Source organism: Dipodomys ordii, unplaced genomic scaffold, assembly GCF_000151885.1.
Source record: "Dipodomys ordii isolate 6190 unplaced genomic scaffold, Dord_2.0 Scaffold36, whole genome shotgun sequence".
Taxonomy (NCBI): Eukaryota; Metazoa; Chordata; class Mammalia; order Rodentia; family Heteromyidae; genus Dipodomys; species Dipodomys ordii.
The window spans coordinates 6103733-6121917 of NW_012267252.1; the positions used below are offsets into that span (position 1 = coordinate 6103733).

General features: G+C 54.6%; 1 protein-coding gene across 1 annotated transcript; it reads left to right on the plus strand.

The window, feature by feature from the left end:
* The first annotated feature begins 1551 nt into the window (after positions 1 to 1551).
* Positions 1552 to 17981, plus strand: Trim8 (tripartite motif containing 8). The gene is made up of 6 exons (XM_013017816.1): positions 1552 to 3192; positions 13683 to 13778; positions 14255 to 14488; positions 15836 to 15867; positions 15998 to 16113; positions 16442 to 17981. Exons 1-6 carry the CDS (start codon positions 2623 to 2625, stop codon positions 17047 to 17049), a joined length of 1656 nt encoding a protein of 551 aa, XP_012873270.1. The 5' UTR covers positions 1552 to 2622; the 3' UTR covers positions 17050 to 17981.
* Positions 17982 to 18185: the final 204 nt, after the last annotated feature.

An 18185-nucleotide genomic window follows, 5' to 3' on the forward strand; every position in this document is an offset into this window, starting at 1 on the left:
TTTAAGAAACGTAGAACCCCCCCCCCAGCCACACACCCAATGTTTAATGTAGCGAAGTTAGTGCAAGTCACGTGAGGCTCACGGTATCACCACGCCTTAAAAAGGTGGAGCCTCAGCGTGGGGACCAATGGGATAAGCAGCTTCCGGAACCGCCCCCAATTCCAGACCGGGCGGGGGGAAGGGAGGGGCCTGGCGCCTCAGCAGCTGTAACAGCACTTCCGGAAAATACGCCTCGCCCCCTTCCCCTCCCCCTCGCCCGTTTATTTCGCCTGTGCCCGGTGGGCTGAACCAGCGGGTGCTGATTAAAGGCGCCGCCTGCCGCTTTCTCCTCGCCCCCCCCACCCCGGCCTCCCTGCCCCCCTCTCGAGTAGTGGGACAGGCCTTGATGCAGGGACACAACCCCCTCCCCCCACTTCTACCCACCCAGGTCCCAAAGCCCGGCTCCCTACAGTCCTCTGTCCTCCCAGGTCTCCACCTTGACACTAGGACTAGCCTCGACACCCATTGTACGTTGGGCCGCGGCGGGGCACCGAGGACCCCAGTGTGCCCCTCCGGCCGGTCCCACGGGCCTCGTCCTCCCTCGCCCGCCTCGTTGGCGGCCGCGGCGAGGGTGCCCGTCCCTCCCTGCGGCGGCTGCGGGGCAGGCCGGCGGGCCGCAGGAACGCACCCCCGGGGCGAGCCCCCCCACCCCTTCCTGTGAGGAAGGGGAGCTGAGGCAGGAAAAGGCAGCTTCCCACTGCCCGGCCCACCGATCATTTTTATTATCGAGATTATTATTAAAAGGGGGCGGGCCCCAGGATGCGGGGAACGGGGCTAGAGACGCAGCTATTTTTATTAAACAGATTATTCCTGAAATAATGCGCGCAAGATGGCTGAAGGTGGCTGTGATGAGTGTTCGGGTGTGGGGGGGGGATGGTTTCTTCCTTTTTTTTCTCTCTCTCTTCTTTTTGATCTGTGGATAAAGCTCTGAAACGACAGCCTCTGCGGAGCCCCTGCCCGGAGCGCCCTCCCTTCACCGGAGAAGCTGGAGGCGGACAAACGGACTCACGGACGGAGCGACCGGTGCGGGGCCCGCCCCGGACGCGTCTCCTGGGCAGCAGCCGGGGTGGGGTGGGGGGGGGCCGCGGGCCGCTCGCCTTGCTGCCGACTTCTTCCAATTCTAATCTTTTTATTTTTTTGGAAAAGACTAGGGTGGGTGGAGCAGAGGTGGAGAGAAATCAGGACTTGGCATTTTCTCCCCCCTTCTTCTAATTTGCTGGAGGCCACTAGCCCTCTCCTTTGAGAGAGAGAGACAGAAAAAAAATCCCACCAGGAAAAAAAAAAAAACAACCTCCAGGACCCTCGAGTGCGCGCGCCCGGACCCCCGGCCGCCGCCGCCGCCGCCAGGAGCCCAAGCAAGATGGCTGGGCTGTGAGGAGGCAGCTTGGCCCAGCCCCGCCGCCGCAGGCTGGCTCCGACCGCAGCCCGGAGCCTTCCAGGCCGGAGCAGAGGCCGAGAAGAAAAGAAAGTGGGGGGGGAGGGGGCGGAGGGGGAGGGCCGGCGGGGGGAGGGGAGGCCGGCCGCCGAGCCTCCCGTTCATTAGCAGTTGAGAAAAATTCCTTTCTAGTTTGATCAATCCTTGTTTTCCTCGGCAGAGCCGCGGCGCCCGCCCAGCGCGGAGACGGAGAGTGGGGTCTTTCCGCGGCTTGGGGCGCCCGGCTCGCCGCGGGTCCTACGGGAGCGCAGAAGTAGCTACGAGGGGGTCAGGCCGGAGCACCTCCGGGGCTTCTCCCTCCTTCTCTCCCTCCCTTCCCCCCTCCCTCCTTTTCTGGTTGCTTTTTTTTTTTTCCACTTCTCTCCCTCCCCCTTCCGTTTCTATTTGTGAAGGGAGGAGGAAGGCAGAGGCGGGCTGGTGTCTCTGGCCGGGGACTGGAATTTCATCTGAATGACTGCCCCAGCGCTCACGCAGCGCCCCGGAGTCGGCCCGCCCGCGCCCCGCAACCCGCACCCGGCCGGCCAGTGGGGGTCTTGTTTTCTCCCCCCCCCGGCCTAGAGACAGCCGGCTAGCCTGCTCCGCACCGTCAGCCTCTAGCAGCCATCTGCTACGATCGCACTCGCTTCACGGGCCCCTCGGACCTCGGCCATAGGCCAGGCGAGTGAGGCACGGCGTCACCGAGCCAGGCGGGAGCCATTATTCGCCGCGGCCGTCGTTAGAGGAAGTAGTGTGCGGCTCCCCGGCTCCGTCCGCCTCGGGGCGCGCCCCTATGTCCGCCGCGGGGCCGAGCGCAGGCTGTGGGCCGCAGCTGCCGTAGCCGCACCGACGGAGGAAGCGGCCTCTTATATGGAATTTGGAGCCCAGCGCTCCCCTCCAGGGCCGGTGCCCCAGCCGCGGCCCTGGCGCAGTCCGCCGCCTCCCGCTAAGCGCTCGGGAGGAGGAGGAGACGCCGACGGCGGCGCGCGCGGCGCGAGGACCGAGGCTCCTTCCTCCGGGGGGCGGGCACGCGGAAGACGCTGGTGATTGAGCGACTGTCGGGGCCGCTGGGAGCCGGAGCTCCGGCCTCTGTGGGCCCACAGCTGCACCGGACGGACCCCCAGGGTTGGGGAGTTGGGGAGGCCTGCCCGGGCCCCCTGGCCGCAGCCGCCATGGCGGAGAATTGGAAGAACTGCTTCGAGGAGGAGCTCATCTGCCCCATCTGCCTGCACGTCTTCGTGGAGCCCGTGCAGCTGCCGTGCAAACACAACTTTTGTCGGGGCTGCATCGGCGAAGCGTGGGCCAAGGACAGCGGCCTGGTGCGCTGCCCGGAGTGCAATCAGGCCTACAACCAGAAGCCGGGGCTGGAGAAGAACCTGAAGCTCACCAACATCGTGGAGAAGTTCAACGCCCTGCACGTGGAGAAGCCGCCGGCGGCGCTGCACTGCGTGTTCTGCCGCCGCGGCCCCCCGCTGCCCGCGCAGAAGGTCTGCCTGCGCTGCGAGGCGCCCTGCTGCCAGTCCCACGTGCAGACGCACCTGCAGCAGCCCTCCACCGCCCGCGGGCACCTCCTGGTGGAGGCGGACGACGTGCGGGCCTGGAGCTGCCCGCAGCACAACGCCTACCGCCTCTACCACTGCGAGGCCGAGCAGGTGGCCGTGTGCCAGTACTGCTGCTACTACAGCGGTGCGCATCAGGGACACTCGGTGTGCGACGTGGAGATCCGGAGGAATGAGATCCGGGCAAGTACCTCGCACGCAGGCACGCGTGCGCGCGCACACACACACACGCACACACACACACACTTCCTCTCGCCTAGCAAACCATTCATCTTAATAGGCTGAGTGGTGTGACATCAGGCTAGAAAGGCCCCCTTTCCAAACTCTTCTCTGAAAGTTTGGGGTGGGGGGGCAGGTAAGATCCTGGAAAGAAGGGCCCCAGATCGCTGCTGGGATACATTCCCGCACCTGTGTTCGAGTCCTTTATGGAACTGGCGTGGGTGCGTGGGGTGTCGGGGGTGGGGGGGTTGTCAGAGTTTGGGGGTTGCTTTTCTGTTTGGCGCAGCACCCTCCCCCAACACTGTTTAAGCCCTACGGGAAGTCACCAAAGCAGTGACCCCGGTCCTGCTTCTCCAGCTGCTGTTTATGTAATGAGTGTCCTGGTGCCGCTGCTGTGGCTGACATGATCCATGAGGCTGGCATACCAATGAGGAAGTAAACAAAAGCAGCCATGTTAGTTTTAAGCTCTATTGGAAACACATTGGGGGTGGGGGGAGCTTCCGGAGGGTGAGCAGAACTCCAGTATCTCCCCCCTAGACAAGGCCGAGGCAGCCGGAGGAGGCACCGGACAGTGTCAGCTCTGCGAATTAGTCAGTGCAGACGCTCTGGGTGGGAGAGGCTGCCATCTGTGCGTGCGTGTGTGTGTATGTGTGCGTGTGTGTGTTGCCCGAGAGTGCATGAACAAACCTTAAAGTATGTGTCTTCCTCACCCTGGGCCCTTCCCTTCCAGCTCAGCCCTCCCACATTTGGGTAGGGGAGGTGGAAGACGGAAAAAGAATCCTGTGGGTTTAAGGTTGAGCCGCCTTGAAATCTGGTTTCAGGCAGCTGGCTCCCCTGGGCTGCCGGCTGGGTGATTACAGAACCGCACCCCCTCCCATTGTATACACCCTGCAGCAGCGGCCAATGTCAAAACCGCCTTCCCCCTCGGGCCTCCGAGCTTGGTTTGGGAGCTGGACGGAGCCCTCTTCCCTTCCCCTTCAGTGGAGGGGGCTCCTCCGAGGTCCGTCCCTCCCGGGTCTTCTGGCTCTCAGGGTTGAGTCACCAGGCTTGGCCTGAGACTGAGCCTTTTCGAAGCCCCAGCTTGGGGCTTGGGTGTGATATCATGGGGGCGAGGTTGGCTTTGGTCGGGCTGGGAGTGTTTTTGGGTGGGGGCCCCCGGGAGGCTTGTGAGGCCAGTGGGGTATGAGGAAGCTCTGAGCCGGACATGATGGTAGATGGGGGCTGTTTCCTGTGGTGGTGGTGGGAAACAGCCCAAATGAGTCACTGTTTAGCAATTAAAAAACATACATCTACAACCAACAAAAGGCAGGAGGGCCACCGCAGGCTGAGGGCGGGGATAACAAAATTTGCTGTATAATTAGTTTGCAATCTGATGGGCTAGCTCTGGGGTTTTGTGCCAGGAGAGGCCTCTGGTTTCTTAAAGGAAGTGTGGGGGATGGAGCGAGAAGCCACTCCCTCACCCCTTCAAGAGTTGGAAAAGGCTAAAGCTGCCCGAGGAAAGTGGAGGAGCCTCTGGAACCCTGCTGTCCTCTGCCCTAGAGTGAGGGCAGGCACTGCCCACACTTTCGCTAGTATTGGGAAGCTGCTGCTATTAATAAAGATGGCAGGGGAGGAGGCTGGGAAAGCGCTGAGGCTAGAGAAAGGAGAGCTGTCCGTTCTCTGTCCTGGGATTGGCAGTGGTGAAAGAAGGCAGTGTGGCTGAATGGAGCCGAAGGGACAGCACCCAGGGTGTTGAACAGATGTGTGTCTGCCCAGGGGCCCAGCTCCTACTAAAATCTGTGTGTGGGATGTCTTAGAGTGGGGCAGAAAACTGCATTATACCTCACTTGGTATAATGTGTGTCTGTATTTGCCTTCAAATGGACTTATCTCCTGCCTGTAGCACTAGGTGGTAAACCAGCAAGCCCTTGATCTCCAGACTGGATGGAAGCAGCCCTGAACTTTGTTAGCATCTCTGTGTGTGTGTGTGTGTGTGTGTGTGTGTGTGTGTGTGTGTGTGTGTTCTCCTGTTCGTGTTCTTGTGCCTGGTGTGGGCAAGCTCAGAAATAGTGGCTTTTGCATTAGGGACAGATGTGCAATTCTGTGTGCTCAGCATCTGGGCCTGGCAGACTTGAGTCTCATCTTCCTTCAGGCTCCTACACCTCCATTCTTTCCGGTGTTCCAGGGGTTGGAAACCTCTTCAGTTGCAGTCCAGTGTCATTCAAATGTGAGTTTGACTTAATGTGAAAGAATGGAGGTCTGCCCTGGAGAAAGGGTTGAGCCAGAGGGAAGCTGAAAAAAACAATCCTGTCCTCTTCCTCCAACCCCAGGCCAAACATGAGGAAAGGCCTTTGTCTTGGACCCTTTTCCCTTGCTGGAGGGAGTCTGTCTTAAAGGGCCTTTGATGGTGCCATGGATAACTGCAATGACACGCCTCAGAATATATGAGCAGAAGCAAAGGCCTAACACTGGCCTTAAAATATGGTCTCTTCTTGTGCTTCCTCCTGCCATCCCTGAATGGGATTGGTTGGGGTGCCAGCTCAGTTGGCTACAGGTAGGAAACCCAGATGAACCATCCCTGGTGCTCCTAGGCGCCCACTGTGCCCTTGAGCCATTGTCGTGGTGAGGGCAGGCAGCCGGAGGGCAGCTGGTCCTCACCCAGCCTGGGGCACTGACTCCGGGGAACTCAGTCTGTGCAGGTCACGTTGCTCCACTTTGCCTTAGGGAAACCAGTGTGTGGGCCATATTGCCTGAGGCCTGGATGCCTACCACGTGGACTTCAAATCACTCTCTGGCACATGCTTCTGCCCTAAACGTGTTTTCCCATGGGAGTATGATAGGGCTAGGGGCTCAGGATTGGGACATCCAGGTAGGCTCAAGCCTAGCAGCCCTGGATGGGCAAACACCTTCTACCTCCCAGCTCAGGGGTCCATCCGAGTTAACTAGGGCTGGTAGGAGTCAGCACCCACGTGACCCCCCCTCAACATGGACAGAACCCAAGAGGAGGCCCAGGTATGTGCGTAAAGGGCTTTGCAGGGGTGTGTACATGTGTTTAGGTGTGTGTGCATCTGTCATCCCTCGGACCCTGTATCAACACTGGAAGTGTTGCCAGGACCTTGCTCCTTGAATCCTCCCGGGTGCAGAGCTGAGAAGAGGTGTTCTTAGGGGAGGGGAGCCTACTGTTTGGGCCACTTTGGGGTTCAAAGCTGCCCGGAGTGTGGACATATCTGGCTCACATTGTCCCTTAGAGGGGCTGGAGCACTCTGCCTATGTGTCTATCTCTGGGTGGGCTAGGGAGAAAAGATGGGCTGTATCCTGACTCAGGCAGTGCACACCCACTGCTCTTGGCCCAGAGTAGACTGAGTTTGGAGGCCAGCAGAGAGAGAGAATGTTCTGAGGGTGTCTGCCCTTGGCCATCCTGGGTCTTCTCAAAAGGTGGTGGGGGGCTGGCTTGGCTTTCCTCCCTGGGACAGAACAAGAGCCTTAGCCTGGGACAGAACAAGAGCCTTAGGCAAAGCCCCAGCCACTCCCCGCCCCCCCCCCCCCCCCCCCCCCCCCCAAATCCACAACCCTACCCTCGGAACAAAATAAAACAACCCCCCCCGTACCCCAGGATCTTGCTGACACAGCGGGGCTACTGTCATGCTCACCCTATTGATTGCTCTGCTTCCCGCAGCTCTGGGCGCCTATGCGTCCATGTCTGCAGGTTGTGTATGTGTGTGTGAGTATGGGTGTCCATGTGGGTGGGTAGGTAGTAAGGGTTATATACCTCTCACATGGTATCTCTTGGGAAGGACCACGTGTGACTGACTTACATACGTGTTTCATGTGTGGCTATGGGGTTAGGAAAGTGTGTGAGAAATTGCACACACATGTGCAGGCTGTCTGTGTACCATGCTGGCTCTGTACCTTCCAGTTCGAGTTGCATATGCACTTGTCACTGCCTGACTGTACTTGCTTAGGTGATGGGGTAGCTGCAAGTCTCCCAGGGGGCATGTGACTTTCTTACCTGATAGGGGTGTTGGGGAAGGGAGGAAAAGCTGGGAGTCATCTTAGCATCAGCTGTTGGCTGCCGATGGGTCCTGCAGAGATGTGGGGAAAGGAGCCGCCTGGGTGGGCATAAGATGCCTGGTTTGGGCCCCTGCCCTGGGCTGAGCTGGCTGGCCTCATCCCTGGCTCGGGGAAAGCCTTCATCCTCGGCTGGCCTGGCATTCAAACCTAGACAAAGGGGGGCTTTCTCTCTCGCCTCTTTGTTCTGCTGCCCCAGAGCGCTGCTCTCTGCATGGCAAAAGCTAATTCTCCTCTGCAGCTGGGAAGCCTCAGCCAGCCCGGCTTGCCTGCTTGGCTCCGAGGTGCCTGCCTGCTCTCCGCGCCCTGACTTTTGTCCCATCTCCCCTTCTCTTCTGGATCCGGTTTCTTCAGCCTGAAGTTCACATGGTAGTCAAAAAGGCAGGAAAAGGGGGGCTTTGGGGAGAGAAGGGGAGGGTGCTGTGAGTCAGGAATGTGCTCCTGGGACAAGCGCTGAGGTGAAGGAGTAGAGGGAGGGCCCAGCAGCTAGAGAGAAAGTTGGGATTGGAGCAGCTCTGATGAACAGGGCGCCAGAGCCTGAGCTGTAACTGGCATGAGAAGAAGCATCTGAGCAAGACCTGAGCTGGAAGCTGCGCTCCAGCAGCCCTGCTCCTCCCTTCCATCCCCACCAGAGCTTCCGGTGCCATCCTCCGTTTTGCCTTCAAACCTGCCTCTTGCCAGTCCCCCACTGACCTTGCTTCTCTTCAAGGTTGTTCAAGGCTTCTATTATTATTATTATTTATTAACTTTTATACAGCCCATAGTCCCTGTGCCTCACCCTTCTGCCCAGTTTAGTCTAGCTGCAAAATGCCAGTGGGGCCTGGGTAGTCCAGCCCCAGAGGGGCCTGAGGCTTTCCAGGGGCTGAATTCCCTCTTTTCTGGTTTTTGGGGACAGCAAGAGAATATAGGCTCAAAGCAGAGAACCATCAAGGACAAGTCCAAGGAGCAGGGTTCCTGGGTGGGGCTGGCTAGGCCAGCCACTGGTGTAGCTGCCAAAGAGCAAGCCCCAGAAGGCCCGAGGCCTTAAGAGGCAGGGACTGGAGTGAGCAGGCCCCACGCTGCCCTTCTCTCTTTGGAGGTCTGGTGGCTACAGTGCTTCTAGTCTATGCCATGATTCCTGCCCCCACCTACCTGCCACAGTTCAGGTGGCTTACGGTGGGCTGGAAGCAGGTTGTGAAGCTGCTATTGGGAGGCCTTGCTGTGAACGCACTGGGAAATCTGGTCCCACCTCAGCTGTGGCTTTTTCCCAGGTGGGAAATGTGATTCCCTGGGGGAGGCTGCTGGGGATGGGAAGGGGCACAAGCCTACTTCCTTAGTCTCTGGTCCTCCAGTGTCTCCCAACCTGATTTTCTTCTTGGTGGAATTGGAGAGAAGTAGCAGATGGACAGCTCTCCTTCCTCCTAGTGTTGGAAGTAGAGAAATAAACTCCTTGTCCCAGGGGTCCGTAGCAGGATTAAGATCACTTGGCCCTGAGGGAAGAAGAAAGGCAGTCCTGAAAGCCTAAACTGGCCAGCGGGGCCTCCCAGCCCCATCTGGCTTGCAGCCACCTCTGGCTAGCTTCTCCTTCCTCTCTCAACCCCTGCATCTGAGCTAGGAGCCTGTGGCCCTGAGATGGGGAGGAAGTTGAGCCCCCTTCTAGGGAGTGTGGCCACTGCTGTTGCAAGGCCTGCCTAGGCTTCTCTCCCTTTTTCAGAGGGCTAAGGAAGGACATGGAGACCCTGAATGCCTAGAGGATGAGGGAAGGGGCTGGAGGTGCGTCTCTCCTTCCTGCTGAGGGATCAGCTGTGAACTGGAGGGCTTCAGAGATGGTTGGGGGAGGGGCTTCCTCTGGCCTATTCAATGGGATCCTGCCAGCCTCATTCCTGGTCTCCCAGTGAGGCTAGACTGGAAACCTGGGACTCGGCCTAGTACATCCTCTAATCTGTTCCTGATGGGGTGGTTGGTCATCCAGGCGTAACTGAGAGGCAGATTGGGGCATAAGACTAATGAATAAGTAGTGGCTTGGGCTGTCAGATGTCCAGGACCCTGAGATGACAGGTGTGGCCTGGATTCTAAGATGCACCTGGGAAGCAGCCTTGTCCCAGGTGTGGGGCTGGGCAGTGGCAGCCAAGAGTTTGAGGGCCATTTATCACAGGGAAGGCAAGAACGCCTCATGTTTCTACATATGGCCTCTATTGTCTGAAGACTCCAAGCCACCCACCGATCACTGTGCAATGAGTTGGGTGTAGATGAAAATACACAAGGGCATTGCTCAGGGCCGAGGGTATGTACGTGGCTGCATGGATGTGGGCACCCCTTTTTTCCTGCCCCTGCACAATCAGATTTACTGTTGACCTGTCCTTCAAGCCAACACACACTGTGAGCTAGGGTAGGAGCCAGGGTGAAATCTGCTGGGTCAGTGATGTCATGCAACCTAGGGGAGGACCCCAACTTTATCACATCCCACCTCCTGGTGCCCCAGCATCCTGGTTCTTTGTTTCTGAGTAAGCTGCATACACAAAAAGGTTCTGTCTGAAGTCTCTTGCTGGTCTTGGCTTCCCCATAAGTAAAATGGTTTGGGGAATGAGGAAAAAAATGGTAGTATTTTGTCTTTGGGAAGTCAGTTGGGTATAGTGAGGAGGAGATCATAGGCCAAATTCAAGAGTTACTTTGAGGCCCACACTGAGCAGAAGGAACCATCTTGCTGCGTGGATGCTTACAGTTATGCAGAGCTGCTTTGCAAACTTAATTTTTTTTTTCTCGGTCATGGGGCTTGAACTCTGGGCCTGGGCACTGACCCTGAGCTCCTCAGCTCAAGGCTCTACCACTTGAGCCACAGCTCCACTTCAGTTTTCTGGTGGTTTATTAGAGATAAGAGTCTCCTGGTCTTTCCTGCCTGGGCTAGCTTTGAACTGTGATCCTCAGATCCCAGCCTCCAGAGTAGTTAGGATTATGGGTGTGAGCCACAGCACCCGGCCACCAACTTAATTTATGTGCAAAACCCCTGGGTTTATTCAGTAAATATGTTTTATAGCTATTGCACAATCAGGCTAGTAAGGTCTGACTATAAAGGGAGGTGGAAAGCCGGGCGCTGGTGGTTCACGCCTGTAATCCTAGCTAGTCAAGAGGCTGAGATCTGAGGATCACGGTTCAAAGCCAGCCCGGGCAGGAAAGCCTGTGAAACTTGTCTCCAATAAGCCACCAGAAAGCTGGAAGTGGCACTGTGGCTCAAGTGGTGGAGCACTTGCCTTGAGCTGAAGAGCTGAGGGACAGCGCCCAGGCCAAGTTCAAGCCCCATGACTGACCAAAAAAAAAAGAAAATAAGTGAGGGGGGAGGTGAAGAAAAACAACAGCAGCGAAGTCCTGTTCTCAGTGTCTAAGAGTGTCTGTTTGTTTATGCTGGTCCCTGTACTTGAACTCAGGGCTTGGGTTCTGTTCCTGAACTTCAAAGTTCAGGGCTATAGTGCTCTACCACTTGAGCCATAGCGCCACTTTTGGCTTTTTCTGTTTATGTGGTACCTTTTTTTTTTTTTTTTGGTCACGGGGCCTGAACTCTGAGCCTGGGCGCTGTCACTCAGTTCTTCAACCCGGGCTAGCCCTCTACCACTTGAGCCACAGCACCCACTTCCAGCTTTTTCTGTTTATATAGTGCTGAGGAATGGAACCCAGGGTCTAATTCATGCAGGGCAAGCATTCTATCACTGAGCCACTTTCCCAGCCCTGCCTTTTTCTTTTCTTTTTACCAGTCCTGGGGCTTGAACTCAGGGCCTGGGCACTGTCTCTGAGCTGCTTTTGCTCAAGGCTAGCACTCTACCACCTGCCACAGCGCCACTTCTGGCTTTAACTGTTTATGTGGTGCTGAAGAATTGAACTCAGGGCTTCATGCATGCGAGGCAAGCACTCTACCACTAAGCTACATTCCCAGCCTTGGAACATACTTTGTGAGGCAAATAGAAGACACCAGAATAGGGAGTAGGGATGTTAACTTAGTAGAGCCCTTGCCGAGCACGCACAAGGCAAGGGGTTATATCCCCAAGCACTGGAGTGAAGGAAGAGGGGGCTGAAACAGAGCTGTTAGGAAGAACTTCGTTGTTTATGATGGGAACATTTTGTGTCCAATAATTGCTACATGTAACTATTAAGCACTTGAAATAAGGCCAGAGCAACCGAGGAACTGAGGCTGGGGCTGGATTTCGTTTGCTTGTTTGGGACAGGGTCTCTGTAGTCCTGGCTAGCCTCCAACTCTTAATCTTCCTGCCTTCTGTCTGGATTTCTGGCATTAGAGATCTGTTGAGCTACCAAGCCTGGCTCTTTTTCACTAACTTCGATTTAAGTAGCCACATGTAAATAGTGCCCACCATACTTGAGAGCACAGCTCTAGAGGGAAAGCAGAATGTGACACCCTTACCACATGCCCAGACCAGGGAGAGACCTGCATAAAGGCACATGTGCTGGGTCATAGAAAGTTCCCCAGAGTTATCTCTCTGAGAAGAGGCACTGTGAGCTGTAGGAAAAGATTAACAGGATGGTGAGAATTAAATTGCCCGGGAGGCACATCTTTGAGGTGAGTACCCTAAAATGCAGGAATCAGATAACCTCCCAAGATCACCCAGGCCTCTGGCCTAGCCAAAGATCTCACATTATACTTGCTTGACATTAAAGGATTGAGAGTCAAATGTAAAATGGTCTTCACTGCCACGGTAAGAAGTATTCGAAAGAGTTCTTCAGCAAGGTGTGTCTGCTGAAGCGGGCAAAAGAGGGTTTTAGAAAAGAGAAATTAAGAGTTTGGTCTTGCCCCAGAATGGCCTCAGGCCTTACGAAAACTAGAGTGTCCTTTCTGCTTGCGTCTCATAGCCAGGCTGAGATGAACAATATAGCCAGGATTCCAGGCCTAACTCAGCCCTATGAGCAAGGGAGGGAGGGAGTGGCTGGCAGGCTGCCCTCTACTATACGGCTAGCATAAGGTAAGCTCTTCCGCCCAGCTCAAGGGCTTGTGTGCCCTTGGAAGATTATCTGATCCTCAGCAACTCAGCCTACTCACCTATTAGTGCTCCTCCTGGAGTGGTTGCTTGCTTTGATAAGGATGGAGCCTGCTGCCCAATCACCAGAGTGAGTCTGTGCTACTTACTGCTGTGTATGACTTTGGACAAATTACTTAAGCTCTATGGGCCTCAGTTTTCTCTTCTGTGAAATGACAATCATAATAGTTCCTGACCTTAACCTGACGCTGGATTATGCCTGTAAGCCTAGCTGCTCAAGAAGCTGAGATATAGAAGATTGAGGTTTGAAGCCAGCCCAGACATAAAAGTCTGAGAGACTATCTCCAGTTAACCAGCAAAATGCCAGACTGAAGGCATGGCTCAAGTGGTCGAGCACCAGCCAAATGAGCAAACACCAGGCTAAGTTCAAACCCCAATACCATTAGCTACTATTAACTATAGCATTGTCAGGGCTGGGAAGGTGGTTCAGTGGTAGAATGCTTGCCTCACATGCATGAGGTACCATATCAACAGAAAAAGCCAGAAATGGCGCTATGGCTCAAATTGTAGAGCGCTAGCCTTGAGCTGAGGGACAACGCCCAGGCCCTGAGTTCAAGCCCCACAACTGACAACAACAACAAAAAAAAAAAAACTATAGCATTGCTAGGATTATTTGGTACTAGAACAAAAGCTGGCCCAAGTCTCCTGAAAAAGCTCAGAGTTTAAACATTTGGGAAGCTGAGTATTAATGGCTCATGCCTGTAATCCTAGATACTAAGGATACTGAGATGTGAAGATCACAGTTTGAAGCCAGCCCAGGAAAGAAAGTCCGTGAGACTGTTTTTGGGGTTTTTTTTTGTTGTTGTTGTTGTTTTTGTGTTGGTCATGGGGCTTGAACTCTAGGCCTGGATGCTGTCCCTGAGCTCTTCGGCCCAAGGCTAGTGCTCTACCACTTAAACCACAGCACCACTTCCAGTTTTCTGGTGGCTAATTGGAGATAAGTCTCACAGACTTACCTGTCCGAGCTGGCTTTGAACTGCAGTCCTCAGATCTCAGCCTCCTGAGTAGCTAGAATTACAGGCGTGATCCACCATTCCCCAGATCATGAGGCTGTTACCTCCAATTAACCACCAAAAAAAGCTGGAAGTGGAGCTGTGGCTCAAGTGGTAGAGCGCACAGGTCCTGAGTTTAATCCCTAGGACCAGCACCAAAAATAATAAATATATGTGGGAAACTACTCAGGCTCCTACTTATTGGAGGCTGTCCCAATAATTTTGAGCAGGTCCTGGAGTTGCATAAGGACCAGATGTATCAGACTGGCTGGTGACAGATTTCAGGGCCCCTGAGCGAAAGGACTTGTAGAGTGAGTTTGCGTGTAGAGGATAGGAGATGCCTGGCCATCCTGGGCAGGTTGGCCCTGCTGATGCTTCTACTCTACCTGTCCCTGCAGAAGATGCTGATGAAGCAACAGGACCGGCTGGAGGAGCGAGAACAGGACATTGAGGACCAGCTGTACAAGCTCGAGTCAGACAAGCGCCTGGTGGAGGTAGCAGAGCGCCTGGGTGGAGGGTGAGGGTGTGGGGCCTCAGGAGAATTATCTGTAGGTGGCTTTTTTAATTTTTATTTTTTGCCAGTCCTGGGGCTTGAACTCAGTTCCTGGGCACTGCACCTGAATCTCTTTGTGCTTAAGGCTAGCATATTACCACTTGAGCCACAGCACTACTTCTGGCCTTTTTGAGTAGTTTATTAGAGATAGCAGTCTCACCGACTTTCCTGCCTGGGCTGGCTTGGAATCATGATCCTCAGATCTCTCAGCCTCCTGATTAGCAATGATTACAGACGTAATCCACTGGCACCCAGCTGTTATATGGCTTTATGCCAGAGCCCTCCATCAGGTGGAGGGGTGTCTGGCACAGAGCCTAGGGGTACCAGTGGGAAACTTGCTGGGGGCTCACAGCCTAGACTCCAGCAGCAACCCTAGGTCCAGTGTTTATCTGCCTACTCTTTCATCACTACCTACAGGAGAAGGTGAGCCAGCTGAAGGAGGAGGTGCGGCTGCAGTACGAGAAGCTGCACCAGCTACTAGATGAGGACCTGCGGCAAACAGTGGAGGTCCTGGACAAGGCCCAGGCCAAGTTCTGCAGTGAAAATGCGGCGCAGGCGCTGCACCTCGGGGAACGAATGCAAGAAGCCAAGAAGCTGCTCGGCTCTCTGCAGCTACTTTTCGATAAGACAGAGGATGTCAGCTTCATGAAGGTGTGCTGGCAGGGCCGGGGGGCACTCTACACTTGAATTCCCCTAGTGGGCTCACGTGCCCCTTTTTTTGGGGGGAGGGGAGAGTCGGGTCGTGGGGTCTGACCTCTGGGAGCGCTGTCCCTCAGCTTGTCAGCTCAAGGCTAGCACTCTACCACTTGAGCCACAGCGCCACTTCGGGCTTTTTTCTTCTTTTTTTTTTTTTTGGGGGGTCCGGTTGTGGGCCTGAACTCTGGGCCTGGGCGCTGTCCCTCAGCTCCTTCAGCTCAAGGCTAGCACTCTACCACTTGAGCCACAGCCACTTCCGGCTTTTTTTCTTTTTGCTTATGTGGTGCTGAGGAATCCAACCCAGGGCCTCATGCTTGCAAGGCAAGCGCTCTACCACTGAGCCACCTTTCCAGCCCCCGGGCTTTTTTCTTATGTGGTGCTGAAGAATCGAACCCAAGGCCTCATGCATGCAAGGCAAGTGCTCTACCACTGAGCCAGGTTCCCAGCCCCAACGTACCCTTTACTTTGCATGGGTTTGAATCCACCTACCTGCTTGTCCTAGCCTTGTGACCTTGGGCGGTCATAGAGGCTTCCTGAGCCTTATTACCTCATCTGTAAAATGAGGTTAATTTCAGTCTATTCTTGTTTATTATTCCAAAACTTAAAAATCTCTGAAAACAGCAGAAAGAAATTTTAGCAACTAATTTAGTAGCAAATTTGACCAGACTGATGTTGAACAGTAGTATCTCATTGGTAAGAAAATGTAAAGGCATTGCTACGGGAGCATTAGTGGATTGGATTGTGCTGTCCTGTTAGGATGATACTATACTGGGACTATATTTTTCTTTTAAATTCAGAATATTCCAGATTTTTTAATTTAATTTTATTTTTGTTCTTGTTGTGGGGCTTGAACTCTGGGCCTGGGCACTGTCCCTGAGCTCTTCAACTCAAGCTAGTGCACTTGAGCCACAATGCCACTTCTGGCTTTTTCTGCTTATGTGGTGCTGAGGAATTGAACCAAGAGCCTCATGCATGCAAGGCAAGCACTCTACCACTGAGCCATCTTCCCAGCAAAATCCAGAATATTCCAAATTCCAAACTACATCTGGTTCAGTAACTTCTGATAAAAGGCCAAGGGCCTGCAGACACTCACCCCCACCCTAGATACCTCGGGTAGAAACAGTGGCTTCATAGGAATTTTATTTACAGTGGCACAGGTCACACAGCAGGAACTCAATAAATGCAGCTCTTTGCAAAAATGGTGTTCTTCAAGAGCCCCAAAGGTCAGCCCTGACCAGGGAGAGTGGACAGGGATAACTTCTGTCTTCTGTTTTCTACTGACGGACTTTTCTTTCCCTTCAGAATACCAAGTCTGTGAAAATCCTAATGGACAGGTGAGCAAGTGCCCCCCACCATTCCAGGAAATACCGGAGGGAAGGGAGGCCCAGGTCCCCTGGAGGGAGGGCGGGCTCACTGATGATGCCTTCTCACAGACACTCCCCTCCCCCCCTCCACTGCCCCCAGGACCCAGACCTGCACAAGCAGCAGCCTTTCTCCCCCTAAGATCGGCCACTTGAACTCCAAGCTCTTCCTGAATGAAGTGGCCAAGAAGGAGAAACAGCTTCGGAAGATGCTTGAAGGTGAGGGTAACATCCACCATTAAAAAGGGAGAGCTCTTTGGGCTCGGGTAAACGCCAGACTCTCTCCTGAGAGGCTTTGTGGCCTAGTTCAGTAGACGTGTCTCTGTACCATAGCTTTGCTCCTTAGTCTTGGGAACTTGGGTGAGTTGCATTAGCTCCCTGACCCTCTGTTTCTTTAGCTGGCAAATGGGAATAGTAGCCTCTGCCTCCTAATAGAAAAGTTAGGAGTCACATGTTTGCTCCCGGAGAGGCACAAAGTCCAGGGGAGAAGAGGCCTGGATTGCTTGGCCCGGGAGCTTTGACATCTTTTGCCCTGACCTCTTCACAGGCCCTTTCAACACACCGGTGCCCTTCCTGCAGAGCGTCCCCCTGTACCCTTGTGGCATGAGTGGCTCTGGGGCGGAAAAGCGCAAGCACTCGACGGCCTTCCCGGAGGCCACTTTCCTAGAGACGTCCTCCGGCCCCGTGGGCAGCCAGTACGGGGCAGCAGGCACGGCCAGCGGCGAGGGCCAGTCTGGGCAACCCCTGGGGCCCTGCAGCTCCACGCAGCACTTGGTGGCCCTGCCAGGTGGCACCCAGTCAGTGCACTCGAGTCCTGTGTTCCCCCCATCGCAGTACCCCAATGGCTCCGCCGCCCAGCAGCCCATGCTCCCCCAGTATGGCGGCCGCAAGATTCTGGTCTGCTCCGTGGACAACTGTTACTGTTCTTCCGTGGCCAACCATGGCGGCCACCAGCCCTACCCTCGCTCTGGCCACTTCTCCTGGACAGTGCCCTCACAGGAGTACTCGCACCCGCTTCCGCCTGCACCCTCCGTCCCCCAGTCCCTTCCTGGCTTGGCAGTCAGAGACTGGCTCGACGCCTCCCAGCAGCCTGGCCACCAGGATTTCTACAGGGTGTATGGGCAGCCATCCACCAAACACTACGTGACAAGCTAACGCCACGCAGGCGGCGGGGGCTGGGGACCCTTCCCCCCAGCCCTGGCGGCTCGGGAATTCCGTACCCAGAGACCTGCCCTTCTCCCTTCTGCCCCTCCCCCTTCCTCACTTCATTCCCCCAAGTCTTTTCCTTTCAGAATTTGTTTTGTTTGGGGTTTTTCTTTTGTTTTGTTTTTTTTTTCAAATAATGAATTCCCCCACCCCCCGGATGTGGGGGTGACAGTCGAGCTAGCTGGGGCAGGGGCTGCAGGTGGTCCTTGAGTTGGGAAAAATGTCTGTCTAAAGGCACAGAGCTCTTTTTTTTTTAACTCCCCTTCACATCTTGGAAGGAGCCTCAGTTTCCCCTGAAGCCTTCCTCACTTGTCCCTGGGGGAAGGTCCAGTGCCCACTGGTCCGTTTCTCCTCCCGTTTTCTCTTGGGCAGTTTGATCACTGATTGAGTAAGGAATGACCTATAGATTGTGGGACCTTTTTTTTTTTTTTTTTTAATGTTTTTAAACCAAGGATGATTTCTCCTTTTCACCATCTTCCCAAATGGAACTCAAAGGCTACTTCTCAAGCAGCTTTTGGCACCCTCAGCCTCAGAGTGGAATCTTTCAAACACCAGAGCCCCATGTCCAGGAAAGGGGAAAAGGAACTTTGCCAATGATAGTGACCACAGCAAAAGCAAATAATAATATTAATAATAATTAAGAGAAATAAAAGAAATAATAAAATTTTAAAAAAACCCAATAGCACAGCCCTTGTTGAGGTCGGTGGAGGAGGGGCTGCCCCAAGTTGGGTCCTCATGTGGATTTTGACACGCAGTTTCTGTAGTGAGCACTTTGTATGAATTGTGGACTTCCTGTTCTCAAGGCACAGGTATTTATTCTGTAATCTGTCTAGAGCACACACTGAAATCCAACCTTCTAATAAACACGATGGCGTAGCCCCGCTCCCTGCCTTGCCTCTTACCCCCAACACTCAGGCCTGGGGTCTTTGGGCTTTGAAAGGGCTTTCTAAAGATTAAGACTCTTGCCCTCTTTTGCCTTGATTCTGCCCTCCTGGATCTGGAATAATCCAGGCCTGTGAATGTCAATTCCTCAAGCACTTGACTGTATCTACTCTTGACCTTGGGTTCATTTGACAAATATTTAT

Coding starts and splice junctions, on each gene's coding strand:
- Trim8 (XM_013017816.1), top strand. CDS start 2,623: ATGGCGGAGAATTGGAAGAACTGCTTCGAGGAGGAGCTCATCTGCCCC. Junction 13,779..14,254: donor CAGACAAGCGCCTGGTGGAG/GTAGCAGAGCGC, acceptor CACTACCTACAG/GAGAAGGTGAGCCAGCTGAA. Junction 15,868..15,997: donor GTGAAAATCCTAATGGACAG/GTGAGCAAGTGC, acceptor CACTGCCCCCAG/GACCCAGACCTGCACAAGCA.